Source organism: Panulirus ornatus, chromosome 5 (assembly GCF_036320965.1).
Source record: "Panulirus ornatus isolate Po-2019 chromosome 5, ASM3632096v1, whole genome shotgun sequence".
NCBI classification, from domain to species: Eukaryota; Metazoa; Arthropoda; class Malacostraca; order Decapoda; family Palinuridae; genus Panulirus; species Panulirus ornatus.
In genome coordinates, this window is record NC_092228.1 from 41,128,060 (window position 1) to 41,155,374 (window position 27,315).

At 36.9% G+C, this 27,315-nt stretch overlaps 1 protein-coding gene across 2 annotated transcripts; it reads left to right on the plus strand.

Annotated features, from left to right (window-relative positions):
• The first annotated feature begins 351 nt into the window (after positions 1–351).
• LOC139748715 (HEAT repeat-containing protein 6) lies at positions 352–26,417 on the plus strand. 2 transcript variants are annotated; one of them, XM_071662073.1, is made up of 18 exons: positions 352–615; positions 2,311–2,577; positions 3,386–3,853; positions 4,998–5,241; positions 7,724–7,905; positions 10,877–11,049; positions 11,497–11,723; positions 12,316–12,545; positions 12,727–12,858; positions 13,640–13,853; positions 14,990–15,120; positions 16,568–16,643; positions 18,239–18,360; positions 19,083–19,366; positions 19,832–20,156; positions 20,925–21,140; positions 22,056–22,311; positions 26,288–26,417. In XM_071662073.1, exons 1-18 carry the CDS (start codon positions 445–447, stop codon positions 26,290–26,292), a joined length of 3,723 nt encoding a protein of 1,240 aa, XP_071518174.1. In that variant the 5' UTR covers positions 352–444; the 3' UTR covers positions 26,293–26,417. The 2 variants fall into 2 exon arrangements, with proteins under 2 accessions (XP_071518174.1, XP_071518173.1); XM_071662072.1 differs by lacking the exon at positions 26,288–26,417 and having other exon boundaries at positions 22,056–24,795.
• The last annotated feature ends 898 nt before the right edge of the window (positions 26,418–27,315 follow it).

Below are 27,315 nucleotides of genomic sequence, written 5' to 3' on the forward strand. Positions count from 1 at the left end.
TTACCGTAAAGGTAAAAGCTATCGTGTGTGTGTGTGTGTGTGTGTGTGTCTGCAGATACATAATTAACCATGAAAAAGAATTCTCAAGAGAAAACAATACCTTTGAGTTTTTGATAAAAGAGAGGTTTTATCTTTACATCAGTCTGTCTGTCAGTTTATCTCTCCATCTCTCTCTCTCTCTCTCTCTCTCTCTCTCTCTCTCTCTCTCTATATATATATATATATATATATATATATATATATATATATATATATATATATATATATATAAAGATGTAATTGATGAAATAGCCATAGAAATATATGTCAATAGAATCAGGTGGTTAGGTCGCGTTCTGTACAGTAAGCGACCACGACATAACATGTGTCATGTCTATCTTGTGTACAAGTCTACTCGAAGTTCCCTGACCACACGAGGATTATTTCCTCCTCTAGATCGTGGAAATGGCCTCTCACATGACCCAAGAGAAGTGGAATGACTTAGTTGTTTCGTTTTTAGGGGTGAAGGAACCCCCAGAATCAGGGGGTGAGGAGGAGGCGGAGGCTGGCCTGGCTACCATGCTGACGGAGTTATGCCATTGTAGCACGAAACTCAGGATTATGTACGACCATAGGGTAAATATTGGATTCATTTTCTTGTTATTTAGAGAGATCCATTAATTAATGGAGTATCTATTAAGGAGATTTATATATATAAATTAGCTCCGTTAGTTAAGGAAGTATATATTAAGGAGATTTATATATATAGATTTGCTCCATTAGTTAAGGGAGTATATATTGAGGAGATTTATATATATAGATTTGCTCCATTAGTTAAGGGAGTATAGATTAAGGTTTATATTTAGATTTACTCAGGAATGAAGCTAAAGTAATGAAGGTTAATGAAATGTGAGGATAATGTATTAATTTATGGACATTGCAGAAGTAGTTTATTAATTTAGAAGGGATATTTGATGTATTTAATCTACTAAACTGATCCTCATCCAATTATAGTAAAAAAAAGTATTTCGAGTGTATATTCATGCTAGAATTTACTCGTCAGAATTTTGTGGATGTCGTGTTATAACCTAAGAATATCAATAGAAATCATGTTAAATAACTTTCAAGTGCTAGGAATCATACATGACCACCTGGGTTGCAGGTGTAGAGAGTCGTCATGCCAACATTAGGTCTCACAGGCATATTTTCATCCACCCGTTAATATTTTGACATACTGTATGGATGTGAGTTGTCTATTGGTGGCTATTGCTGGTTACAGCTTTACAGAATAGGATGCCACTGTGGGTAACGTCTTGCAAACATAAATCTTCCTGTTGAGTCAGCCTCAGTGGTTTTGTTATCATTTAGTTGAAGGGAAGTGTTAATACAGATATGGTGTCAAGGAAATGTAACCAAAGATTACACTTTGTACGTATCTTGCATAACCTACGTGTAGATAAGATGGTCATTAGCCTATTTTACAAATCAATTTTAGTATCAGATATAAATTTTTCAATCACTGCCTGGTATGGAAAACTTACTTGCAAAGATAAAAGGAAGTTGGGAAGGATTGTTAAGAAAGCAAGAAAACTAGGTGCAGAGACCACATCACTGAATAAGCTGTATGAAAAAGGTATAATGAAACAAGTAGACAGAATGATGAAAGATGTAACGCATCCGCTACATAATTGTTACACGTATCTTAAATCTGGCAGAAGGCTAGCTCTGCCCAAGCTGCACACTGATAGATACAAAAAGTCGTTTGTACCTAAAAGCATTCTGCTTTTCAATCATCTATCATCACTATAACTTCTAGCTTTAAGTTTCATGATAACTGTAGGTGATGGTTCATGATAGGGATGGTGACAAGCTGATATCGCATGTACACAATAGCAAAGTAACATTTTATATGAAATAACCTATGCAATATTTCTTGTTAATATTTTAATGTTTTTTTTTTACAACTACTAAGGAGCTCTAAAGCCAAAACGAATTTCATTTTGTATTACATTTTGTATAACAATTTGACAAATAAAGTATCATATCTTATCTTATCTTATCTTAGTCATACAATATGCATTTCTCGCATTTCATTTCCCTTCCAAAAATTTTTTCTAACTAGCACTGCTGATCAGAAAAGCAACATCAATTTGAAAAGAAGTATTATCTTATCCCACTATTTTGACTTGTACTTCTTATATTACGCTAAAAGTACCACAAAAACAACATGTCAATGATAAACTATTTCATTAGATATTGTATGGTACTGCTGTATGTTTTTGCCAGCTTTTTCAGATGATTTCAATATTTACTTCTGTGTTTCACTTGCAGCAAATTCACTTACTGGTTGGACAGTGTGTGTCAGGCATTGTGAGTCCAGGTAGTGCCTTAGCCAGACAGACATCGCAGTTCCTTGCCTCTCTTCTCCGACGGCAAGGTGGCATGAGTATTCCTTCAGGAACTTCTGATAAGGTCATTGCTTGGCTCAGTTCTGCTCTGCAGTGTCATGTGAGGGAACCAAATAGCTCGCAAACCGTCCGTCAGATATTGCGAGCTCTAGCTGCTGTTCTGCAAGATGCCCCAGACCATACTGATGAGGTGATGTGTTCTGTCAACATGTAGATTCCTTTATTACCATGATGCTAAAGAGTTGATTATTTATGGATCATCGTTTGCTTATGCCTTCATCATTTTACTGATAGTAACATGCGATATTTGGCTTTTTATTTACATCCTCCAATTTATGTATGAATGAAAGTGTAAGAATTACATTCTTGAGGTAGTCTTTTAATATTTTGTTTATATTTATTAAGAAGCAATTTAGACATTTCCAGTGTTTCACTCCTATGGTATAGTTTTGCTTTATTCATCCAGAGTTACAGATAGAGACATTTGTTATGATGAATTTTCTTTTGGAAGTCAATATTTCATACCCTGATAGTTGACCTCTTGTGGATGGTATATATACTACATATATAACATCCATTCCTATGTCAGGAAACCCCTTTTATGGGGCCCTCACAGTACTTAGGAAGCTGGCCACATCTGGCTGGGAGCATAGGTCGCACAGATCATTTGGCGAGGTGATGTTGTGTGTGTCTTTTTAGGGTGAGCACAGGACAGTGGAGGGGTTAGAGGTCAGTGTATTTAGGACTGAAGTTACATCTTTGGTATATGGGGTTTATATGTATGTATGTATGTATGTATGTATGTACGTATTGTGTTTAACATTATTATTTGTGTTTTACGGGGAGAGGGTTTTACACTTGTAATCTGTTGTCTCTTGTTTAGTGTGTGTAATTAATTTTTGTAATTATCTATTAATTTGTATTGTATGGATTATGGGGCTCTATTTCTTGGACATTTTGTACCATTATACAACTTTTGTTGTGTGTTTCTTCCTCAGATATACTTAAGTCTGGCTGGCAGCAAGGGATCGCTTATCTACACACTAGAATCAGGTTCATTGTGGCAAAATCAAGCTCTAGCAATGCAGTGCCTTCATCTTCTGACCTATGTAACCCCAGAAGTCATCACAGAGGCCCGGCAGCATGATGATGAGATTTTCCCCTCTGAAGTTGTATCCAACATTCAGAGGATTGTTATAGGCATTCTGAAGCAGCCATTACCCATTCCAGACTTATGTCCACATAAGGTGTATCTGCATCTAGTTGCTTCTTCTTTGAGTGTTTTATACAATCTTGTTGTGTGTGCTCCAAATGATGTACTGGGTAATGTTATTGTGAGTGCGTGCCATCCATTTGTGTTTTATGGATTGCCAGGGTTTCCTCATAGTGAACTTGTACAGCACACGACTGGTACAGAAGTGGATATTTCTCCTTCATCTGGTATGGAGAGCGATTCATCTTCAAGAGTGAGTATTAATGATGGTAGATTTCTTGTATGTTCTTTGTATATTAAGCATTATGTCATCACCCTTTCAGCTGTGTGTGTGTGTGTCTTTATCTGTCTGTCTGCATGCAGATTGTTGATACAGTAACTCAAGAATAGCCCCTGATAGAGGCTTTGTGTTAACAATGTAGATACCCCACTGGAGACAACAGATTGATTGGATTTTGGGCACTTTTTTGTTCAAATATGCATATTGATATGGGAAACTTAATTTTTGGAAATGCAATAACTCTGTTGTTCTGAATGAAGGGAAGTTGAAATTTATAGCGAGTATGTATTAAGCAGAGGAAGATATCATGGCAACAGGTTTTGCCAAATTCCTGAGACCATTTGCATATATATTATTTTGATTCATAGTGGGACATCAGGTAACGCAAGTGTGTCATGTATGTACTTTTTTTGGATCCACATGACTCTTGAAAGTCCCAGATTTAGAACATTATAGAATATTCAGTCTTAAACACTGGTTATTGTATTCTGCTGCTCATTGGAGCTTAAGAGGCTTTTCAGGAAAAAGAGAATAAAGTATATACTCCCAAAACCGTTCTCTGTTAGTGCTTGATTTCCAAGAACCCCAGAATTTTAAAAACCAGCTTGTGTCAAGGATTTGTCCAGGTTATGGGAGAAAAGAAATTCCATTTCAGATTTTGGACATTTTGTCCAATTGATGCAATTGGTTTTGCAGTTTTTTTTTCTTGCAAAACTTGGAATATGTTTCAAGGCCAGGCATAGGAGTGTGCACTCCAAATTTAGGAGGATATGAAAAATTTTCCCCAACACTGGAGCAAGTCCCATTCTCAACCCCCTTGCATGCCAATTAGTCTAGGTCCAGAATGATATATGTACGTGTAATAAGAACCTCCGTGTTTGTTGCTGCTAACTCTATAGAATGAATGGAAGTCAAAAGATTTAGTTACTAGGGTTATCTTGCTTTTCTTGCCTGTAAGGTATTATGTGGTATCTGGTTGAGCATGTGAGTACAATACTGTGTTAGCAGACTTTTGCCTGAACTGCTGTGCTTTACATAAAGACATATAGGGTGCAGATAGACAGACGTACAGTTATTGTCCCTCCTACTGACCATTTTTCCATAATGTGTCAAACAGAGTTACACTAACCGAAATCGTCGTAAGAGACTCCGGCGAAAACGAGCCCAACCATCACGTTCCACCTCTGATTGTGATGGTGGTCCATGTCCTTTGGTAGCAGCTGTAGATGGTGTAGGATTAGGGTTACGAGGTCCCCCACCAGCAACAGCCCTAGCTAGTGTCCCACTCAAGCCTCAGTGGGCCAGAGGGAAACAGTTAGCCAATGCTGAAGAAGAGAAACCTTTAGTTCTTTCTCCTCCAGGTGAGATACTATGTTATTCAATGTTTTAGTGTTTACCTCATGGAAATTCTTTCCCTTAAGTGGGCAGTTTTGTGGATTTTTTTTTATCTTGCAGAAATGTTGATGTTGAAAAGCTGTATTGTTTACACCATCTTGTATTGCATATCTGCCTCCACATAAGCTGTAACCATTATCTTGTAGCATTACATATCATGTGAATGAGTTCACTTCTGGTGAAATTGGCTGTAGGTAAATAACAGCTTGCAGCAGAATCTTCTAAACTGTTGTTTCATCTTAATACAAATGATCTAGTAGCATTTTAGATAGCCAAGGTTGCTTGGAAGCTACATCTCGGGATAAGTATTTTTTTTTTTTTTTTTTTTTTTTTTTTTTTTTTTTTTTTTTATACTTTGTCGCTGTCTCCCGCGTTTGCGAGGTAGCGCAAGGAAACAGACGAAAGAAATGGCCCAACCCCCCCCCCCCCCCCATACACATGTACATACACACGTCCACACACGCAAATATACATACCTACACAGCTTTCCATGGTTTACCCCAGACGCTTCACATGCCTTGATTCAATCCACTGACAGCACGTCAACCCCTGTATACCACATGACTCCAATTCACTCTATTCCTTGCCCTCCTTTCACCCTCCTGCATGTTCAGGCCCCGATCACACAAAATCTTTTTCACTCCATCTTTCCACCTCCAATTTGGTCTCCCTCTTCTCCTCGTTCCCTCCACCTCCGACACATATATCCTCTTGGTCAATCTCTCCTCACTCATTCTCTCCATGTGCCCAAACCATTTCAAAACACCCTCTTCTGCTCTCTCAACCACGCTCTTTTTATTTCCACACATCTCTCTTACCCTTACGTTACTTACTCGATCAAACCACCTCACACCACACATTGTCCTCAAACATCTCATTTCCAGCACATCCATCCTCCTGCGCACATCTCTATCCATAGCCCACGCCTCGCAACCATACAACATTGTTGGAACCACTATTCCCTCAAACATAACCATTTTCGCTTTCCGAGATAATGTTCTCGACTTCCACACATTTTTCAAGGCTCCCAAAATTTTCGCCCCCTCCCCCACCCTATGATCCACTTCCGCTTCCATGGTTCCATCCGCTGACAGATCCACTCCCAGATATCTAAAACACTTCACTTCCTCCAGTTTTTCTCCATTCAAACTCACCTCCCAATTGACTTGACCCTCACCCCTACTGTACCTAATAACCTTGCTCTTATTCACATTTACTCTCAACTTTCTTCTTCCACACACTTTACCAAACTCAGTCACCAGCTTCTGCAGTTTCTCACATGAATCAGCCACCAGCGCTGTATCATCAGCGAACAACAACTGACTCACTTCCCAAGCTCTCTCATCCCCAACAGACTTCATACTTGCCCCTCTTTCCAGGACTCTTGCATTTACCTCCCTTACAACCCCATCCATAAACAAATTAAACAACCATGGAGACATCACACACCCCTGCCGCAAACCTACATTCACTGAGAACCAATCACTTTCCTCTCTTCCTACACGTACACATGCCTTACATCCTCGATAAAAACTTTTCACTGCTTCTAACAACTTGCCTCCCACACCATATATTCTTAATACCTTCCACAGAGCATCTCTATCAACTCTATCATATGCCTTCTCCAGATCCATAAATGCTACATACAAATCCATTTGCTTTTCTAAGTATTTCTCACATACATTCTTCAAAGCAAACACCTGATCCACACATCCTCTACCACTTCTGAAACCGCACTGCTCTTCCCCAATCTGATGCTCTGTACATGCCTTCACCCTCTCGATCAATACCCTCCCATATAATTTACCAGGAATACTCAACAAACTTATACCTCTGTAATTTGAGCACTCACTCTTATCCCCTTTGCCTTTGTACAATGGCACTATGCACGCATTCCGCCAATCCTCAGGCACCTCACCATGAGTCATACATACATTAAATAACCTTGGGCCATCTGGATGTATAATAAAGAAAGGTTTCAATAGAATGATGAAGGTTAATCACTCACCCTCATTTTACAGTGAAAGCTCCTGATGCAGAGAGTGTCCTAGAACCCGCCCTGCAAGATAAGTATTATTCCAAGATAAACATCAGTGTAGATTATGAATCTAAGGGCACACTTGAAAATCTTAACAAGTGCTCAGTCACCAAAACTTAACTCTTCATATACTGTACACACAAAGACTTCCCATGTTGTCCAGACACACTAGGTTGAGAAAAAAGAAGATTTTGATGGAAATAGTTGTTTCATCACTAACAACTTGTGAACTGCCAAAGTTCTTACATTATGCCTCCATGCCATTGTTTTGGTAACTTCCAGGCATGGTGATAACATGTGGAATGCTAAAGACATTGATGATGAGTGGTTTTCCTTGGGCCATCTGGATGTATAATAAAGAAAGGTTTCAATAGAATGATGAAGGTTAATCACTCACCCTCATTTTACAGTGAAAGCTCCTGATGCAGAGAGTGTCCTAGAACCCGCCCTGCAAGATAAAAATGTTGTAGAGATCACTGTCAGTGGCTCTGAAACTGACCACTCAGATTTTGAAGGTGGAGGAGAAAAAGAGACGACACTTATGGCCCGAGTTCGTCAATGTTCACTTCAGGCAATAAATGCTGTTATTGATGTACGTTTTGTTCATACATTTTCGTTTTTATGTTATTGTTCTATTTTCATGTCATATCAGAATTCATTTTTTGATTCAGGAGTGACTACAGCTTGGTTCAGTACCAAGGTGGAAGAAGCCATAAAGTTGTCTTCCAGATGAACGAAAAGGAAATTATTTTCTTCAAAGATATCTTTTGTGTCACTTGCAAGTATGTTAGACAGTTATAGAGCCCCTCATTTTTGTCTGTGACATAACTTTGATCATAATTTGAAGAATTTTATTCAAATGTTCATGAAAGTTTATGCAGTTGTTTCCCAGTAACTAGAGAACTGATTGTCAGTAGACCCAGAACTCTGCTTTAGATTTTGCATGAGTTTGCCCTCCTTATAAAAAGGTTTAACCTAGAATTTGACTGATTCATTAATTGAAGAATACTCCACCAGTGGATGTGGAATTAATGAAGATGCTTTTGATATTTCCCACCCAAAATTTCCACCTATTCTTGTTTCATTTCTGGTAACTGTGCTGTGTTGAAAGTGATACAAATGTTTCAATGAAATACTTTTTTAGTGTTGTTGAATTAGGTATACTAGGAGGGTGTTCCATGGAGCCTTTGTGTTGCTTGCAGCACAAGATTGTTATTGGGTGTGAAATCAAGTTAAACTTTATTTTGAATGGTATAGAGTTACGGGTTATCTGCCATCTACTTCTTAAGGTGCTCTGAAACAACTTTATAGAGTTTGATGGCCAAAGATTCAAGTTTTTCAAAGTAAATCCAGGTTCTAATCTGTTTGGGAATACAAAGGTGTAACATCAGTTTTAAGTAAAAGAGTGTAAGATGACGACATGCTGTTTGATGAGTGAATAGAGTAAGGAATGTCAGAAGAGGATGTGGAAACAGGAAGATGATGGATTTAAAGTTAGATTTGTATTGCTAAGATGGCTTACCCATATGGAAAGAATGAAGGTAGGGAGAATGAGCAAGGGATTTTATATAAGCAAGTTGAAAGGAAGAAGGATCCTAAGAATAAGGTGGAAGGACAAAGTGAGGTAGCATAGACTGAGGATGATGTAAACTTGGGGTAATATTTGGTAGTGAGACAGTATGGCAGATATGTATGGATATTTGAACAATGTAAATATAAATGTTTTGCTAAGATTTACATGGTTGATAAGTTATTGAGTTAAAGTTATTGAGAACTTTTTTGTTTCTGTTGTTGGGTAATGGTAGAACTGGAGTAAAGCTTTGTTTATACTTCAATTAGCTCTGCCTGCAAGAGGTTACTGCCATGAGTGAAAAATTGCTTTTGTTAGGCTCTATCATTGGGATAACAATCACATCAAAGAATTTCTCACTTCAAAGGAGTCCAGTTTCCCTGCTGCTCGAAACAGTGCGGTCTTGGGCTGCAGGAGCCTTTAGAAAGAGGCCCTGGGTAACACCAAGACTTTTATAGAAAATGGTCCAGTTATGATTATGAATGAATATACTTGATTATACTATTGCACTTAGTACAGTACTAATCCATTATTTTTGTATTATGATTTGTAATATTTTATCCAATTATTCCATTGCTGCCACAAAGGAGTGTAAGGTATTTTTGCTTTAATTTTTGATTCCTGAGCATTCAGCAACTTCATACAATGATAGAGTGTTTGTTTACACCTTTCTTGCAGACTTAATTCCTTACACAGTTTTTAATCTCACTCTTAAGGTGTGCTTAACATTTATATGTCTGTGTTATTTTAGCATTGTAGTGTGGTTTCTAGTAAGTTCTGCATATCAGAATTTATTGTGCAACTGAAGTTGATGGACTCTCCGTGTGTAAGGTTATACCACAAGTGAAAAGTCTTCGGCAAGACTGTATCGTTGTCATTTGACAAAACAGAGTACAGTCTTCTTGGAGAACATCTTGCTTCAAAGGAGTTTATCTTGTCCCTGCTATTGGATGTGGCACAGCCTTGAAGCTGCAGGAACCCTAGGTTAAGACGTCCTTGGGCTGGACCATGATATTATAGTACAGACTCTGTTTTGTTTAATAACTCTTCCCATGTATATTTTAAATTTCCTTCCTTTAACAGATAACCAAATGCACTTCCATGCTCATGGCTCAGAACTGCAAGTTCTCTGCTTCTTTTAAAACCGCTCAATCTTCTCCCGTTCAATCAGTAACTTGCCTTTTCATAAATACCTCAAAACTTAAATTTGGACAGTTTCCTAGTGGGGCAGATGTAACGTAAATTAGTGAAACCTTATTTCTTCCTATTTTTCTTTGTAGACGATGCACAACTTTTCATCTCCTTTGATGGCGCAGTAATACCACCACTCAGCATAGTAGCATCTAATTTATTTTGGAAATTCCACATTACTCAAATCAGTCAGTCTGCCTATAACAGACATGTCTGAGATTCATCTTTTCTGAACAGTGATGTCATAACACCTTAGATAGATTTATCCTCATATACTCTTATTGCTCTCATAGCTCGAGCAGTTTTGATTATACATACCTACTTGATTTTAGGTTGGTTTAAAGCATTCCAGCACACCAACTCTCCTATTTTACTTCTTAACTTGACCCATTTGCCCTTTGCTACAGTGCAGGGTCTATCCTTCTTCTGTAGATATTACTCCAATTACTGCTCCTGAGAACTGACTGGTTATACCATTAGGTGAACCATGTAATACTCAGCAAGCCACTATATCACTTGATTGTTCTGTAGGTTGGTATCTCAGAGTGGGCCATTGTGATACATGTTTATTTCTCAACACTTCTGAAATTGGAACCTTACATTTGCAATTTGTCAAACAGCTATGACCTGCAACCTTTTCAAAAGACAGGTTTTTCACTTTCTCAGTAGCACAAAGACTTCTCTCCTTACTTTTTAGCCCATTTTCACGTTTTAAGGCCTAGTCTCACTGGAGACTTGTCTGTGACATAAAAGCAGAAGTGTATCATTAGTCTCCAGTGATAATTTTGTATATCTTATTCAGAAAGTGGGAAAACAGCACAAGTTCAGCTACTGGCCACCACTAATGTGCCAAACACCATCACTGATGACTAGTGTGCTGAAGGACCCTTCACCATCTGTTAGAATGGCATCTCTACAAGTCATAAACACTTTTCTCATTGATTCTTCTCAAGTACTTACACTTGCTGTTGAGAAGTGAGTACAAAGAGCATTGTATTTGTTTGATTTTAGGAGACAATATTGATCATAAGTTTCTGTTGTCTGTTTCATATTGATATGTTCTTTGTTTTTGTATAGTTTATCCTTAGAATCAGCTGTTTCAGGCAGAAGAATTACCTAAATGATTGATTTGAAAAAAGAAATTTTATATAATTGCATCATGGCTACCATGAATATGATTTGTTTCTTCATCTGCAGTTGTCCAATGCACTTTAGTCCTAGCCTCTTGATTACACCTTTTGCTTGTGTTTATATTGATTACCATAACATGATATATTGTCTTGATATATCTTGTTAAATCTCATGCATTTGGAACACAGGAACTCAGATATTTTGCTGTTTACTAGCTGATTCATACTGTTTGACAACATTCTCCCTTGCCCTATGATTTTATGATGATGGTTTTCATGTCTTATCTTTCAGTGAGGGAAAGAGCTCATACACCACTCTCGGCCATCAACTTGGCACCAGTCTTCGTGAACTTCATCGCTGCATGGCATTGGCCCTTCTCTCTGAAAAATTTCCTGGTGCCCTTGTTAGAACTTTAAAAACGATTGAGTTGCTTGTTGAAAATGTTAACTACTCCAAGCTTAAACCAGGGCTACTAACCAAAATTGTTACACATGTGAAATACTTCATGAGATATAAAGGTTTGTGCAGTATTAACTAAATTTGAATTATCCATTTGTCTCTGTATTACTATATTTCCAAGAAATGACTTCCCTTCTATCTCATATTTTCCTGAACTTGTCAGCTTGACCTGTCTGTCCAGATACTTGGTTTTTGCATCTTTCATGATGCCGTTTGTGACTGCACAGAGCAGTCATGGCAACTTGGAATAACCTAAAAAAGAAATACATATGTTTCTGTATATCTGTGGCTATATAGCCTTTCTGTGGCATCTTTACTTTGTGCATGTCCACTAGAGATTGGATACTTGCAAATGGGGCCTATGTTTGTATGTTCTTGATGATGCCTCACTGAATCGGGAAAGACAATTAGGTACAGAGTAAGAGGGAAATTTTTTTATTGTATATATATATTTCATCCCACCATGGTACCAGGCGCCTGTGTAGGCTCTGACGTGCTATTTTTTCCCCCCACTTATCATAGAGTTTTAGAGCATAATGCTACTAAAGCAATTCTGAATCATGCATTGATTATGAACAGAGTTATGTACAAAAAACTGATACATAACTCACACATGTAATGATAGATACTCCCTTTTATAACTCATCCCAGAGGCTGTGGTTCAAGCAAATGCCTTCTCCGTGATGGTGAGTGTGTTGATGATCAAGCCACAAATACAAGAACTACGGGACTTACTTGTGCGGTACCAGACTCCAGCTCCTCCAACTCTTACGACTCCACCAGAGGTTATGCCTCCACCATCCATGGAAGAAGAGCTCCCAGGAGAAGAAGATGATGAGGCTGAAACTAACATGAAAAAAGAAATGGAGAGAATGAATTTAGTAAGTAGATATCTTTTATTGAGCTATGACTGTATCAGGTATTAAAGAATTGTAGTTATGTACAGATGTTAACAGCATTGAATCATTGTTAGTGAATAAAGTTCTGAACTTGCTCTTGTGTGTGTTTTTAGAAAATATGCTAATGATATTTTACTTTTGTCATCTTAGTTTTGTGTTTCAGTTAAGTGAAGATGAAGAAGAGAAAGCAGAGGGTAAAACACAGGCCAGGTCTATGGTATCGTGGCTTATTCAGCGCTGCGTTGACTCCTTACTGACACCTGACCACAGTGCTGTACATGGCATCTACATTCAGGTAAATTTGTTTGCAGGTTTCTACATTCAGATGAATTTGTTAATATGTTGACAAAATCTTGTAGGTTTATGTCTTAAGTGGACAGGATAGGATTAATCCTTATTGATAACATACATGATGGAAGGATGAAGGTGCTGCTGGTGGTTGAAAGATTCTGTTTAAATGAAGGAAGCTGTTTGATTTTTATTTTAGGTCTGGAGGAAGTGGATATTATCTTAGCTTTTCTTTGGTGATTCAGGAATAGTATTGATGTGAAGTATAAGGAGAGTTAATTTAAATGAGAGGGAATTTGAAGATTTTCATGATAATTGCATTGGTGTTATAATTCAGAGAATTGCTTGAGAATATGATAGATTGTTAAGCTAGACAATTGTGAAAGAGTATGTGAAATGAATGCAAAAACCTGTTTGAGATAAAGATGTCAACAAGTGCTGATAGTATGTGCACAGAGATGACAAGAATATCATTAATATGCTCCTGATAAAAATCACATAACAGCTATAGTGAATACTATAGGTAAAGGTGGTGCAAATGGAGGCTTTGTTGATGATTCATCTTTGTGTGTAAATTTCAGAAGTTAGAAGCCATATATTTGATTTAAAGTTCATGTTTCACTTTACCATATTAGACGTAGGTTGATGATTGTTCATGATCCACCCATTTGTAATAGCACTGGAGTTTATGATATTAGATAGATAGAAGAGTGTGCACTGAGGTGATAGTGGTCCTAGATGTCATTATTTTATGATCTGAAATTATGAGAATGTTTGGTTCTTTTCAGGTGCAGTTACAGTCACTCAAAGTGTTAAGTGCCTTAGTGAGTGAACACTTGAGTTTAATTCACCAGAATCTTCCCTTGATTCAGCATGTCATCAGAGTCTGTAGTGATGCTGTACGAGAGCCTCCTATTTCAAAGCTGAAAGACCAGACACCAGAGTCTCCGAATTACGAAATTAGAAACAGTTTGGATCCAGCACTCATGTCCCCAGATCCTGGTAAGTTGTGATGTGTGAAATGGGTATTAGCACCTGACTTGTTATCTCTTTACAGTTTGATATTATTTATTAGGACATTAGAAGCACAATTACATATTTTTTTTTACCTAAATCATTATAAGATTTGTTACAGTGACTTCACTGAAGATGTAGGGATTGCTTAGAGTATAGGAGGTTGAGAAGGAATTAGATCACAAGAGTCCTGAGAATATTTATTCACTCGCATAATGCAAAGCTTTATATCACTAAGGTAAGACAGTTGCCACAGTCTTGTGTTATGGGCAGAACAGAAATGTACATCATTCTAAATTCTGATTAGGAGCCTTAATTTACCTTCTTGTTTCAGGAGCCCGTTCTGTTTTCTCTGGGGCTCTTGCAAGATTGACTTAATTATTTTCCATCTTTGCTTTCAAGTCCAGTTTATCTACAGTTAATGTTGGAGGCAAGATTAATGTGTGGCTTTAGCAAAATAATTTAAAAGTGAGAACCTGTTTTATTGTACATAAGGTTGCTTGTCTAAACCCCATCTGGTTGGGAAATTACAACTTTCAGAGGCAACTCAGCTTTTGATTGGTCAGTCATCATCAGCTATAATTCTAATTGGGGGAATTTTATTAGGCAAGTCTTGGCTTAGATAAAGTTTTTCATTGGGAGAAGGGGGAAAGAATACTATCCATGTATCTCTTTTATGTCATAAAAGGCAACAAAGGAGGACAGGAGCAATGAGCTGAAAATCCTTCTCTCCTTTGTATTTTCTAAAAGAAGGAACGGAGCAAGGAGTCAGGCATGGAAGTTTGGCCACCATCAAATGGTTTCTCTGGTGCCATTACTGAAAAGCTGAAAATGACACAGTATTTTGATTATTTGCCTTGTATAGAAAAAAATGTCCACAAAAACTTATATATGTATTAGGAGTAGAAAAATTATTAGTCCCCAGATTATGAAATTGTTTTTTTCTAATGTTTCAAACTTTTATAGTGCATGTCATACTTAAATGTGTGTTTATCATTCCTATAGATCCATTTCGTTCAGTGAAAGGATCACTTCAGACCTCAGGTATGAAGAGCCCTTTGCTCATTTTAGCTCTTATTCCTCATATGGTTTAATTAAGTAATGAAGAAATTCTCATAATGCAGGTGTGGTGGTGGAGCATGCCTACACTCTTTTAGGCTCACTCTTAGGGGCAGTCAAGGCTGACCTGGATAAGGGAAATGAAGCTTGTGTTTCAGCCATCCAAGTACAGCAACTCTGGCTCTGGGCCCTACAGGTTATTACTGCTTGTTTTGATATTTTTTATGTGAAATACGAAAAATGTTTCACTTACATACTCTTAATTACTCTCTTTATTGTTTTTTTTAAACTGTCTATCCCACAGAACCATAAAAGCATCAGGAACAAACGATAAAGCCACATTAGCTTACATTCATTGCTTGTTTGTTTATGACACCATTACTTTTCATTTCATGTTATTATGACCTGATTCAAATGAGGATTTTAATGACATCATCCATTACATTTCTCCTTATGTTCCACAATTTGTTTTTTACCTAACTGGTACATGTAATTATGGACATGATGAAGGTATACCTTTTAGGGGTGTTTACCTCTGAGAAGTCAAAGGTCATCACAGTAGGAGCCTTGTGAGACAGCTATTCAGTTTAATTTAGTATATGATATGCTAATAGATAAAGAGATATTCAGTAACTGTACTTGTGCCAAAGTTAATACAGTGAGAAGGTCTGGAAAACAATATTTCATTTTCTTTCTTTCATGCTTGTTCACCATTTCCTGCATGAGTGCAGTACCACCAAGAACAAACACAGAAAGGCCTCATTTGCTTGTTCTATCTTTAGCTGTCATGTAATGCACGGAAACCACAGCCCCTTATCCACAACTAAGTCCCACAGGCATTCTGTGGCTTACCATGTACCCTGGTTCAATCCATTGACAGTTCATCACCACCTGTATCTTTTGTTCCATCTTTTAGAAACTGAAATGTTAAAAGGAGGGGTTTGTAGAATTTTTTCTCTCCTTCCCCGGGGAAACCAATGTAGAAAATGAAAAAGCCAAAGCTTGTAAAGTTAATAAGATAGATTCCAAATAATTGGGATGAGGTGATAAACAGGTGCATATTGTAAGAACATGGAAGGAAGGTACCAAATCAGAAGACTTGACAGATCCAGTGACTAGTTTTCTGTGTAGGATAAAAATGGTAAACAAGTATGAAAGATGGATAATTTCATGGTAATAAAAACAGGTTGGATAAGTAGAGGCAGCATTTCTTTAAGGAGTACAGTATGTATAGGAAATACTGAAAAGATGATTTTTTCTAATTATATGACTGTATTATGAAAAAAAAGGGTTTCTTGATACAGTTTTGGAAAAATAAGATGTGTAGAATTTATTAATTTAGATTTTATTTTTTACCTGATACTATTATGTTGGTTAATAATGTAATTACAGCAATGAGAGGTCTGAAATTTTGATGGGTGAAAGGTGAGAGGTTAAGAAATGAATATGTTAGTATCCATCAATATAAGTTTTCAAGGAGGAATGCTTGATTTAACAATAGATAGTGGAGGAATTAAACTATATAGCTAGTCAGAAAACAAGAATACCTTATGTTGTGCATAAATTGAAAATACACAGTACGTACATCAGTTATGAACACAAAAATTTATTTATATTTAATGAAGTGTTTTTCTCTCATCCAGGGTCCATTGCAAATACTGTTTAAGCAGGCAGCTGCAGAACAGCCAGATGGTGGTACAGACAGTGACCTTACAGCAGGTAATGGAACAACCATTAGTATTGTGGATAGTAACCTGTCATTTATGATATCAAACAAACTTCGTGCTTTGCATGTTATTAAGCCTTTAATGCAAACTAGTTCCTTAATATCAGTTTCATAAATAATGCTCACCATGTCACCCAGGTTTATATGTTGTCAACTTATTCCCTAATGACTTTGTTCCATGATTAATGGCTTTCCAGCATGGAACATGACCAGACTGAATCATGGTAGAGTAAATCATGATTCAGTTTATGAAAAATATTTAAGACTTCCATATCTGTTTTGTACATTTAGCATTTATGATACCATTATTTATATACTGTGATTCCCCCTAATAGCAGTGGCTCATTAAGCAATAATTTGCAGTAGTGACCTTCGAAAATTAAGTTACAAGCTCTTAGAATGACAGTAAGGCCTTGCAATAGTAACAGATTAAAGAATTACATATGATTTTGATTTTCCCTCACAAATATTCTCTTCCATTACCAGTGAGATATTTCAGGATATTTTGCCTTAGGTGCAGTCCATTCATAAGAGTTAGAATAGGATAATTTTGGTCAGGAACATAACCCTCCTAATAATAGTACCATGGGATTGAGAAGGTATTAGAATGACAGATTACTAGAACAAAAATCTGTGGAAATGTAACCCTGTTGCTAAGGAGAGACCTATGGTGTTTATGTATTATGCATAATCATTTTTGATTCATGAAGGTATGAAAATCAGATTTATGTGTGATGGAACAGAATCTCATAATTTAGAAAATATGTCCTGGTGTGTATGTAATGAAACTTGAAAAAGATTTAAGATGTGTTTGTAGACATAGTTCTCTGTCATGCCTCTGTAAACTACAAACTCTGATTTGTGCATATTGCTTAGTGTTGTTTTTATCTTAGTTTACCTTTAGATGAAAGGTTGTCGAGGGAGTAGTCTGGTTAACCATGAAGATGTGTTTTATCCTCCACTTATAATTAACCAATAATTAACCATGGGAGATGTGTTTTATCCCCAACTTACAGTAATAATGTTCATGATTATCTATTTATCTATCTTTATCTCTGATGCCTGTTCCCTTCAGGAACTCCCTCAAGAGGGTGGCCTCAGCAATAAAGTCTCAGTAACAAGTGAAACCCAGTGCTGCTTCTTAGTCTGTAATGCCTCCTCCTTAACAGGCCACTGGTAGAGGGCCAGTCTAGTAGTACTCGCCACAGGAAATCTAGAGTTACAAAGAATGAGCTGTGTGTATTAAGTGTTGTCAAGTGTTGTGTGTGACAGGGAGAGATTTTGTATGTTTGTGGACAAAATGCCAGCATTCCACATGCAGGTGAGGCTGTTGACTAAATCATTCTTGTGATAAAGTTTCTTCAGCTTATGCAACAAGAAATACAGCTATTATAATGTCTAAAGAAAGAGAATAACCTGAAGTGAGGTAATCATACTAAATAGGAAGACGAGTTCCCTGACTGTCATGCTTTTGTAGGTACTTTGGCTGGTCAGTTTACTTTCTTTCATTTGTCTTTGTTAGTCGTATGTATACATGTATCCACATGTGATATTGAATGATTAACTCCAGTTTCTTTGTCATCATTAGATCCTCAGAAACAAAATGCAATAAACTGGAGAAACAGAGGGGGTTTTCGAAGTTCAAACCACGAGGACCGATTGAAGCAGATTGTGGCCACTGCTACTGTTCTCTCTCATTTCAGTCCTTCTGTAAGTTGTTTTATTTATGTACTGAGCATTGCTGGGAAAGTTTTAACTTGTTATATATTTTAGTATATCCTCAAAGTATTTGTTTTTCCCTCTCTGAGTGTACTTATGCCTGAACAGTACATACATGCATGTATCTGTGGATCCCAAACTAGTGATCATGATATCTCATGACTAGGTGATTTGATATGGACCATACTTGTGTCACAAACACTACATGCATATTTCTACAGCTGAATAGGTTTTGGGGGTCAGGGATCAAAGGACAAGGTCACAGTTTTTTCTTTTATTATTACTAAAATGGCTCCACTGGGCCATTGAATCATTGGTTGTGGATATCACTTATTCCCCAGATTATGCATTTTAAATTCTAAACATCATAAGACTTTTTATGGTAATTTCAGAGATCAAGGTCACAAGGTCATATGTAGGAAAGTGCTTCTGTATACCTGTAATTGTGTACCTGATATATCATATATCATAACAGGCTAATATGATATAGACCAAACCCATATCACAGGTACTACATACAAAGTCCCGTCTTTAAGTTTTGAAGGTCATGAGTCAAAGGTTAAGCTTGCAAGGTGGCATTCATCAAGGAGATACAAGACCACATGGATGGAGCATAAGCATTTTACAGATATCTGTTCTTGTTCCATCTTGCTCCCCAAGGGGCACATGCTGACCGTGAACATATCTTCTTTTTTTTTTGCGTGTATTACTAGATCTTTGAGAGTCTGGGGGAGGAGTGGATCACCAAAATTATATCAACAGTCAAGTGGCTTGTCACCAACTCTGATCCTGATCTTCGCCTGGCTGGCATTCGTATCATGGCCATTATTGTTAGTTTCTCCAGTGTGGTGGGGAATCCCAATGGTGTTAGTCTCCTACAAGCAACAGTTGTGACAACATGCAATCTTCTGGCTCAGAGAGAGAGCAATGTGAATAGAGATCGCCTTCTTGCATCATGGGCCCTGGCAAATGTATCCTCTGTGTTTGAACTCTATGTGTAAGTTTTGTTTGTTATTTGTCTTTTTCGCTTTCCTATTGTGTCCACATACACATCTCAGAATGTAGTTTTTGATAACTAAGTATGTGAAGTTTTGGATTTTTATCTGATTTGCTGAGATTATTAACATAACATACAGTGACATTTATTTTGATTTGTCATTGCTTAGAGTTTTGAGATATCCACTTATCTAATGGCATTTCTTAACCTTGGTGCCAAATACATAGATTTGTTCTACTTTCCTCTGTTCTTTGGCATTTTGAAAATCCATCCATTTTTAAAACCTTACCTTAGTTCATTTTCTCTGTTATTTATCATGACTCTGTGTTGCCAGTTTCTTAAGTGCTTGTTTTGCTTGCATCAAGAATCATGATTTAAAGAATCTCCCCAAATTTTCATTTATTCTTTTACCAGACTATTTCCTAGGCTAAGAGAATATTGGAAATGAATATTCTCTTTTTACAGTGATGGGTGGCAGCATCATGAACGCACCAGTGAAATTCTTTCACCTCAGCTCATTATTCTGCTTCTTGAAGTGGGAATACGTGCTTGCAAGGATAAAGGTAAAATTAAGCCACACGGTGTGAGGTGTGTTGGAAATGTTACGAGCTTCCTCAAATCACAACAAGTGACTGACCCAACCATAGCCCCACTAGTATCACAGGCAATAGATACACTGGTGCTCTTCTCCAGCACTGGAAGTAACATGAAGACAAGGTGGAATGCTTGTCATGCCCTTGGAAATATTCTCAGCAGTGGTCGACTACCCATTTCAGAGATTTCTTGGAGGGTATGTGTCAGAAGCAGTTATTGTTTTATCTACTTTCATAGGTGTTACTTGGTTACACTTTGAGCGAGAAGTCACCTTTGGTGAGACTGTGTTGTCATTAGTGGATGTAAAGGAGTACAGTCACATTGAAGACCTTCTCTTTTGTTTAAATGTGAGTGCAGGGTCAAAGTTACAATAACTTCATTAAAGGTGTCCTGGTTTTGCTTGAATATGATTAATAAAGGTCTAGTTTCATGATGTACATGGTGTTGGTATATGTGCATTGATTCTTGCTTGCATGTTCATTTATGTAGTAAAGGTTTTAAGTACAAATGAGTAGCCTAAAAGACATGTTTGTTATTAGTTTTTACCTCATTTGTAGTATATTGTTTTGGTTGGGCAGACGTTAAATGCATTTAATTTTTAGGCTGCTGCAGATTGTTCATAGTGCTCAGTTTTTATGCTTTCCATCTTTTTTACTGTTAGAGTGACGCAGATGAATTAATTGTAGAAGATACTAAGGGATCTTTTTTCTTGTCCATGTCTGGTACTGGTAAAAGGGTTTTGTGGCATTTATTTTGTTTATGGCTTTTGTATTAATTTTTATTGCATGGGAAGTTTATGCCTAGTTGTTGAGTGGGGATGATTAGCCATACAGGATGATGGGAAACTGCGGGTTGAATTCATGTCTTGTGTTAAGAGGGTTATCATGGAATTCAAGAATCACTAAAGCAGTATTTTTTTGTATTAACACTATTTTTAGATTTTACATTGATGTGTAATTCTCAGAGCCAAGTACTGAACACTCTTGGCAAGTTGGTAGAAAGCTTCAAGAACTACAAAGTGCGAATCCAGGCTTGCAGTGCCATTTGCAGCCTAAGATCCCGAGAGGAATATGGACCTGAATATTTTGCCATATGGCGTGTGCTTCTTCATGGACTAGATAATGCTCAAAATATCATTGACTACCAGGAAATACGACATAGGGATGAGCTTATCAATCAGGTATGTATTAAGATATGTGATAAAAATCCTTTCTCAATTCCCCCTTCTCTTCCTCCTTTTTTTGATGTCAAACCTCAGAGAAAGGTGGGACATTCACAGTATTCTCAGGATGAGCAATCCTCTGTTCAAGTTTCTTGCACAATTTATGCCTGATTTTTTTTCATTTACCAGTGCTTGCATGCCTACTGTCATCTTTACTCCCAAATATTAAAGTTATTCAGAATTTTTAGTTCTTCCATGCAAACTGATTTCTCTTCTTTTCTAAACATTAGCCCCATATTTTTATTCATATTTCATCATAGTTGGAATTCAGAGACTACATGAAATGGAGATGTAAGGTTTCATTGTGTGAAGAAGTCATTCAGAATTCACATGAATGAAAAAGTTTTTAGGATGACAGGGTCATGTAGAATGTATGGAAGATGATAGGCTGGTCAGGAGGACATATTTTAGTACAGTAAATGGTACAAGGCGAGAGGAAGACTACAGCAGAGATAGATAAATATAATTAGAGAATTGATGAAGGATGGGATGTTATATTTCTGTTAAGGATGTTAGTAGAATTATTGGGAATTGGATCCACTGGAAACATGTATAATGCATGTTTATAAAGTGGTGGGAATGGATGTTTTGGTCTCAATTGAAAAATTATTTTGATGTGTGAAATAAAAATTAAAGTGATTTTGTGAGTATGGAAGTCCATGTTTCACTTTTAACACACTGAGCATGGTTTAAGAATGCGTGTGTGATGTAGCAGAGATTGTATGCACCCACTCTTTTCTGGTATATTGGAAATTGAGAAAGATAAGAGATAGATATATAGATAGAATTCCTTCTTTTCATTGGCTCATTTCTTAAACACAGTATGAACATTTTTAAACAATATTTGTAAATCAATGATTTTGTCATTTATAGATATGTCAGGGCATCTGTCAGCTGTCAGCTCACCTCACACTAGAAGATGCTGGATCACTCTGTGAACTCTTACAGTTACATCAAGATATGGCAATGCCTCTGCTGAAGAAGGCTTATCATTCTCTTCCACCAGAAAGAGCTGGACATGCTCTAAAAGCTCAGGCACGAGTAGAGGAGCTATTGAGTTATGATGCACTCACTGAGGCTCAACAGCAGGCTTTAACTATACTTCAGCGTTTGACTGCTAGTCCAACAGGTAATTGAAAGAATGGATTGAAATTTTTATGTACACCAGTATCCCTCTAACCATGGTTGTTGGGAAGAATACTACCCACATATCGACTGTATGTTGTAGAAGGCAAAAAGGTTAGTAGAAGGCAAAAAGGGGAACCTGAAATTGTCCCCTTCTGTATGATTACTCTCTAAGAATAAGAACAGAAATCAAAGCCTCGTGAGAATCTTTCCTCAAAGGATCACTTGTTCCCTCCTAACACTACGTAACTTTCTTTGGGGCAAGGCAACAAGGTATGAAAGAAAGAAAAAGAATCATTACTTAAAACACCTGATCACCTGGATTCTCAAGATGTTGATAACTCATGTAGATACCATAAACATTACATCTCCCAACATGTGATAGATACTGCACTTGCACTGCCATCAAGTATTCTTCAAGCACAACAAGCTTCCTGTACTGGTGAGTAACATAAAGTACAGGTTTCCCTTGCCATTCAAGAGAGTTACATCCCTCAAAATGTGTGCTTAGTAAAGTAGGGAACAGCAAGATCTTAATTCAGAGGGCAGTAGAAAGTTAGGGATAAGGTGTCATACAGTGACTACTTTTTTTGTGTAAATATCACATGGTTTAAAGAATGTGGTGATCAGAGGCTGCTCTGGCTTTCTTTTCCAAGCCTGTGAATACTGGGAAAGTATATAAATGATACTCACCAAAACAGGCTACATTTTTGGCTGACAGTTGGAAGTGTATGTAGCCTGGGAACATTTGTCCTTGACTGGAACCTCAACGTAAAAAAAAAAAAAATTTAGCAGTAAGAGAGGGAGCATTTGGGTCATACTGATCATCAATAGGCAGTGGTAACATATTTTTGAGTGGAATAGTGGGCAGCATGATATAATCATGGATGAGGGCGAGCATAACTGATCCACAAAGCTTTTGATTTAGTCAGTGTTTTACTGTTTGACCTTATCATGGCCAAGCACTTATGTTTCCTTGCCATTTTGTAGTCTTTTGAAATTCTGTACTTCTCAGTGTATAAGATGCACTTTTGTCTTGAAAAATGCCACCTAGAATTTCATTGCATCTTACACTCCAAAGGTTACCCTGGGCAGCTGCTGCAAGAAATGAAGCCAGTAAGAGGAGCCTTTGTTTTGAGTTATAGTTAAGCCAAAATATCACACGTGTCATATGCAGTGTATATTAGGTAGATGAATTTCTTTAAGGCAGAGGGATAATTAAGAGAATCATGGCAATCAGTCACCAGGTTTGTATGTAATTGTGAGAATCATGACAATCAGACATCAGGTTTATACTTAATTGTGAGAATCATGACAATCGACACCAGGTTTATATGCGAGGTGTACAGCACTAAAAATGTGTTATTGGAGCTTGACTGCATGTGAACAGTCCAAGATTTATGCGAACATGGAAGTAGTCATCTCAGGTGATCCAAGACTTGTGCTTGCTCCAGAAAAATTGTTCATTTAATCAGGTGCATATGCGATGGCTACAAAGCAAAATTTTTTCTTATACTTTAGTGTAGAAACTGAAAGAGGTCATATATGCCATAGAGCATGGCAGTAGAGAACTTAATATTTGTATGGCTTCTAACCGCGAAAAAGATTCGGGAATGGAAGAAGCAACAGGAAATCTAAAGAAAATAGTAAAAGAATAAAAACCTTTATGTTGCATTGATATTTTGTTTTATAATAATGAGTAATATTTAAGATTTTATACTGGTATTCACGGGACTATTTTTTTTCTTTTATGCAGTCTTGAAACTTTGTTCCATGATAATGAATTGATGTTAAGTTACTTATTCTCAGTAAAATATTGCTTTTCCTTGAGTATCTTCATCTAAATGTTGGTGCATCTTATATGCCAGCACATTTATTTATTCATTCATAATTACCCTGGGATTTCTCTATGAAAGAATGATGGTGTTACTAGGACCTCTTTCCAGAGGGTCCTTTAGCCCAAGTCTACACTACTTCCAGTAGCAGGGAAATGTGGACTCCTTAAAAGTGAGAAGTTCCTCGATAAGACTGTATTCCCAGCCATGCTAAAGGATATTTTCACACGCAGTATAACTTTATGCTGGCGAAGTATTGCAACACCCCTTTGCAACTCATATGCCATTTTGGGGATGCCATATCACAGACAGAGTGGACAAATCAAGGCAGTATGTGCCATACAGTTTCACATGTTTATGACCATGTGGTGACCTGCATCAATATGGAAAGTCTCCCATGATTCATTTTGATGCCCACAAATAGTTTTTCTTTCTAATGTATATAAGCATTCCATTGTTTACTTTGTTTTATCATTTTATCTTTAATTGGACTTCTTTTAACATGTCATAGTGTCTCATGTTGTACATGTTTTATAGATATTATGCTCCAATTACTTGTAATTTTACAAGCTTTTATTTATTTATTACTGTTAGACAAGCATAAAGTAAATGCTTACTTATATTGAAGTCATTTTGATGCTAATAAAATTTTCGTAATGGATTGTATTTCATGCACTGTTGAGGGTATGCATTGCAAGTTTTTCTCAAACCAGTTGAATCCACATATGAGCGGGAAGGGAAACTAGTATGTACTTCACTGTAAAGTATTCTTGAATGTTGTGGTACCCTTCAGTTGACCAATCATGTTGCAAACCCTGACCAGGTAATAACCAATCATATTGCAAATCCTTATCAGAAATGTAGAAATATTGGTTGATAAAGATCGGCTGTTTGGGTAAACGGTTTTCTTTTCTGATACATTACTTGTCTTAGGGACATTTTGATTTTCAGGAAATAAAAGCTCCTAGGAGTGAATTTGGGTAAATGGAATTTCAGTGTATTTAAAGAATGGTGCTATTTTTGATGCCTGTAAAAATATTTTGTACAAATTATACATTTCACTTGGTATATTTTGGAGAATATTTTGTGGTAATGAAAGGAACAATTTGCTATAGGTCTTCCTACAAAGAGGAATGTTGAAAAAAGTATTTGGTTGGGAGATCAGTCACTTGTATTTTTGTTGCCTCTGGAAAGAATCTAGAACAATTAAATGTTAGTTAAGCTTGTTGCATGTTGGTAGATTAACAGATAAATACAGTATATTTCTAATAATGTATATCATTAACATTTTTACTTCAAGCTTAATTCGTTAGTGAATATTTACCCTAGTCTTTGTGCAAATTAACAAATGATTCCATGAGTATGGATGAAATTCTGAGGATTGTGAGCTTATTTGATATAAATGCTTGGAATAAGGTGTAAAACAAACCCCTTCCTCCTCTGGATTCAAGTTGTGTAAATTATGAGTATTGTATTATTGGTCTGTTGGTGAATCTTGCTGGGTGTTACAAAAAGTTAACATGTTAAGGATACACTTTGCAATGATACTAAAAGCGAAATATCCAGCTTATATCATTGAGGTATGTATGTCATCTTTTATATATGACTGTTTACAACCAAATGTCCCTCTTCACTTGGCCAACAACATGAAAAGGATCTGAATTTGCAAACTCACAGAAATGGTTGAAAAAGTTGTTTGGCTTGGTAAAGCAGTATCTGGTGCTCAAGGTGCACATGCTGAATATGCATGTCATGCTGATTCTTACCAGATCAGCAGAGTCATGTCATTTCCATGCCAGTAGCACGCTGTCAGCCCCCTTCGTCTCAAAACTGCTCCTCAGTTTCTGTTATTTCGTTATAACTATGAAAATTGTGGAAAATTGTTGCACAGTCCAAGTTTTGTAATCATGTAGTACTCACATACAAAGAAGCTACTCAAATGGCACAAGGAAATAACTAATCTAAAGGAAATTCCTGCTTTAATTTGGACTTCATCATAGGCCATAAGGCATACCTGCAAGTCCAGTAGTCTCACCCAATCTGTAAAACTTACGTAACTTGAAAAATTAGATTAATACATTTTGTTTCTTATCAATTTTGTACTGATGTACTGTATACAGTTATATGTATCTGCCATATTTGCAGGTTGAAATTATGAACTCCAAGATATGATATAGATCTGGTGTCCACCCAGTAGGAGCAAATTGATTTCCCCCAACCCTCCTTCCACCTCCTTTGTACTCATGCATGGGCGAAGTTATACATGATTATTTTGTCTGGAAAAAAAAGGTATGTCTCCCAGAAATTGATTAATTACACAGTTAAAGAGGCAACAAGCATGGCAGGAGTGTGAATATCCTTTCTTGGTGGTGTTGATTTCACAACTCTTAAATAATATTCTTAAAAAAAAACCTACAAGAATTTGGCTAGGTTATGATAAAAACAGGAACTGGAGAATTCACAGCTCTAATTTTTGTAAAGAACTTTTTGTTGAATAGGCTTTAACGGGCCTAGATGGAGTGGGTTAGTTTTCAGAACAGGTAATATAGGAATACAATTATTGTTACTAAACTTTTTGTACAGCCATTTACTCATCCAAGAAAGATGGTGTGGCCAGATAATATGTTTGTAGGCCGTTGTGATCTGTACTCAGCATTATACCCTGCCACAATATGTACTTTGAGCCCGGCTTAGCATTTTCTACTCTGGGTAGCATGGCTTATATTGGAGGATAGCTCTTCCTTCTGTCACTCACTGGGAGTCTCTCCTTAACCTGCACCTTTGGTCATAAATACTTAAAATTTTATATCATGTGATCATGATACAGTACGGCTGTTTTCAAAATTTAATATCATGTGATCATGATACAGTACGGCTGTTTTCAAAATTTAATATCATGTGATCATAATACAGTACGACTGTTTTCAAAATTTAATATCATGTGATCATGATACAGTACGGCTGTTTTCCAGCATTTTGAACAGAATAGGACCCATGATAGTAGTTTGGATTTTTCCGGAGATAAGTCCTTTAAAAGAATATTGAATGTGGAATGAAATCTGTTGCACAGCATGAAGAAAATCTCACCTTTGGTTATGGAATTTAATACAGACTTTTTTTGATATATGTTAAACATTATTATGTTGCAGTGCGGGCGATGCAAGTGTTCTGTG

Excerpts from the sequence above, each read along its gene's own strand:
- LOC139748715 (XM_071662072.1), top strand. The coding sequence starts at position 445 with ATGGCCTCTCACATGACCCAAGAGAAGTGGAATGACTTAGTTGTTTCG. Across the intron at positions 2,578-3,385 it reads CCCCAGACCATACTGATGAG|ATATACTTAAGTCTGGCTGG; the intron begins GTGATGTGTTCT and ends TTTCTTCCTCAG. Across the intron at positions 21,141-22,055 it reads GGGATGAGCTTATCAATCAG|ATATGTCAGGGCATCTGTCA; the intron begins GTATGTATTAAG and ends TGTCATTTATAG.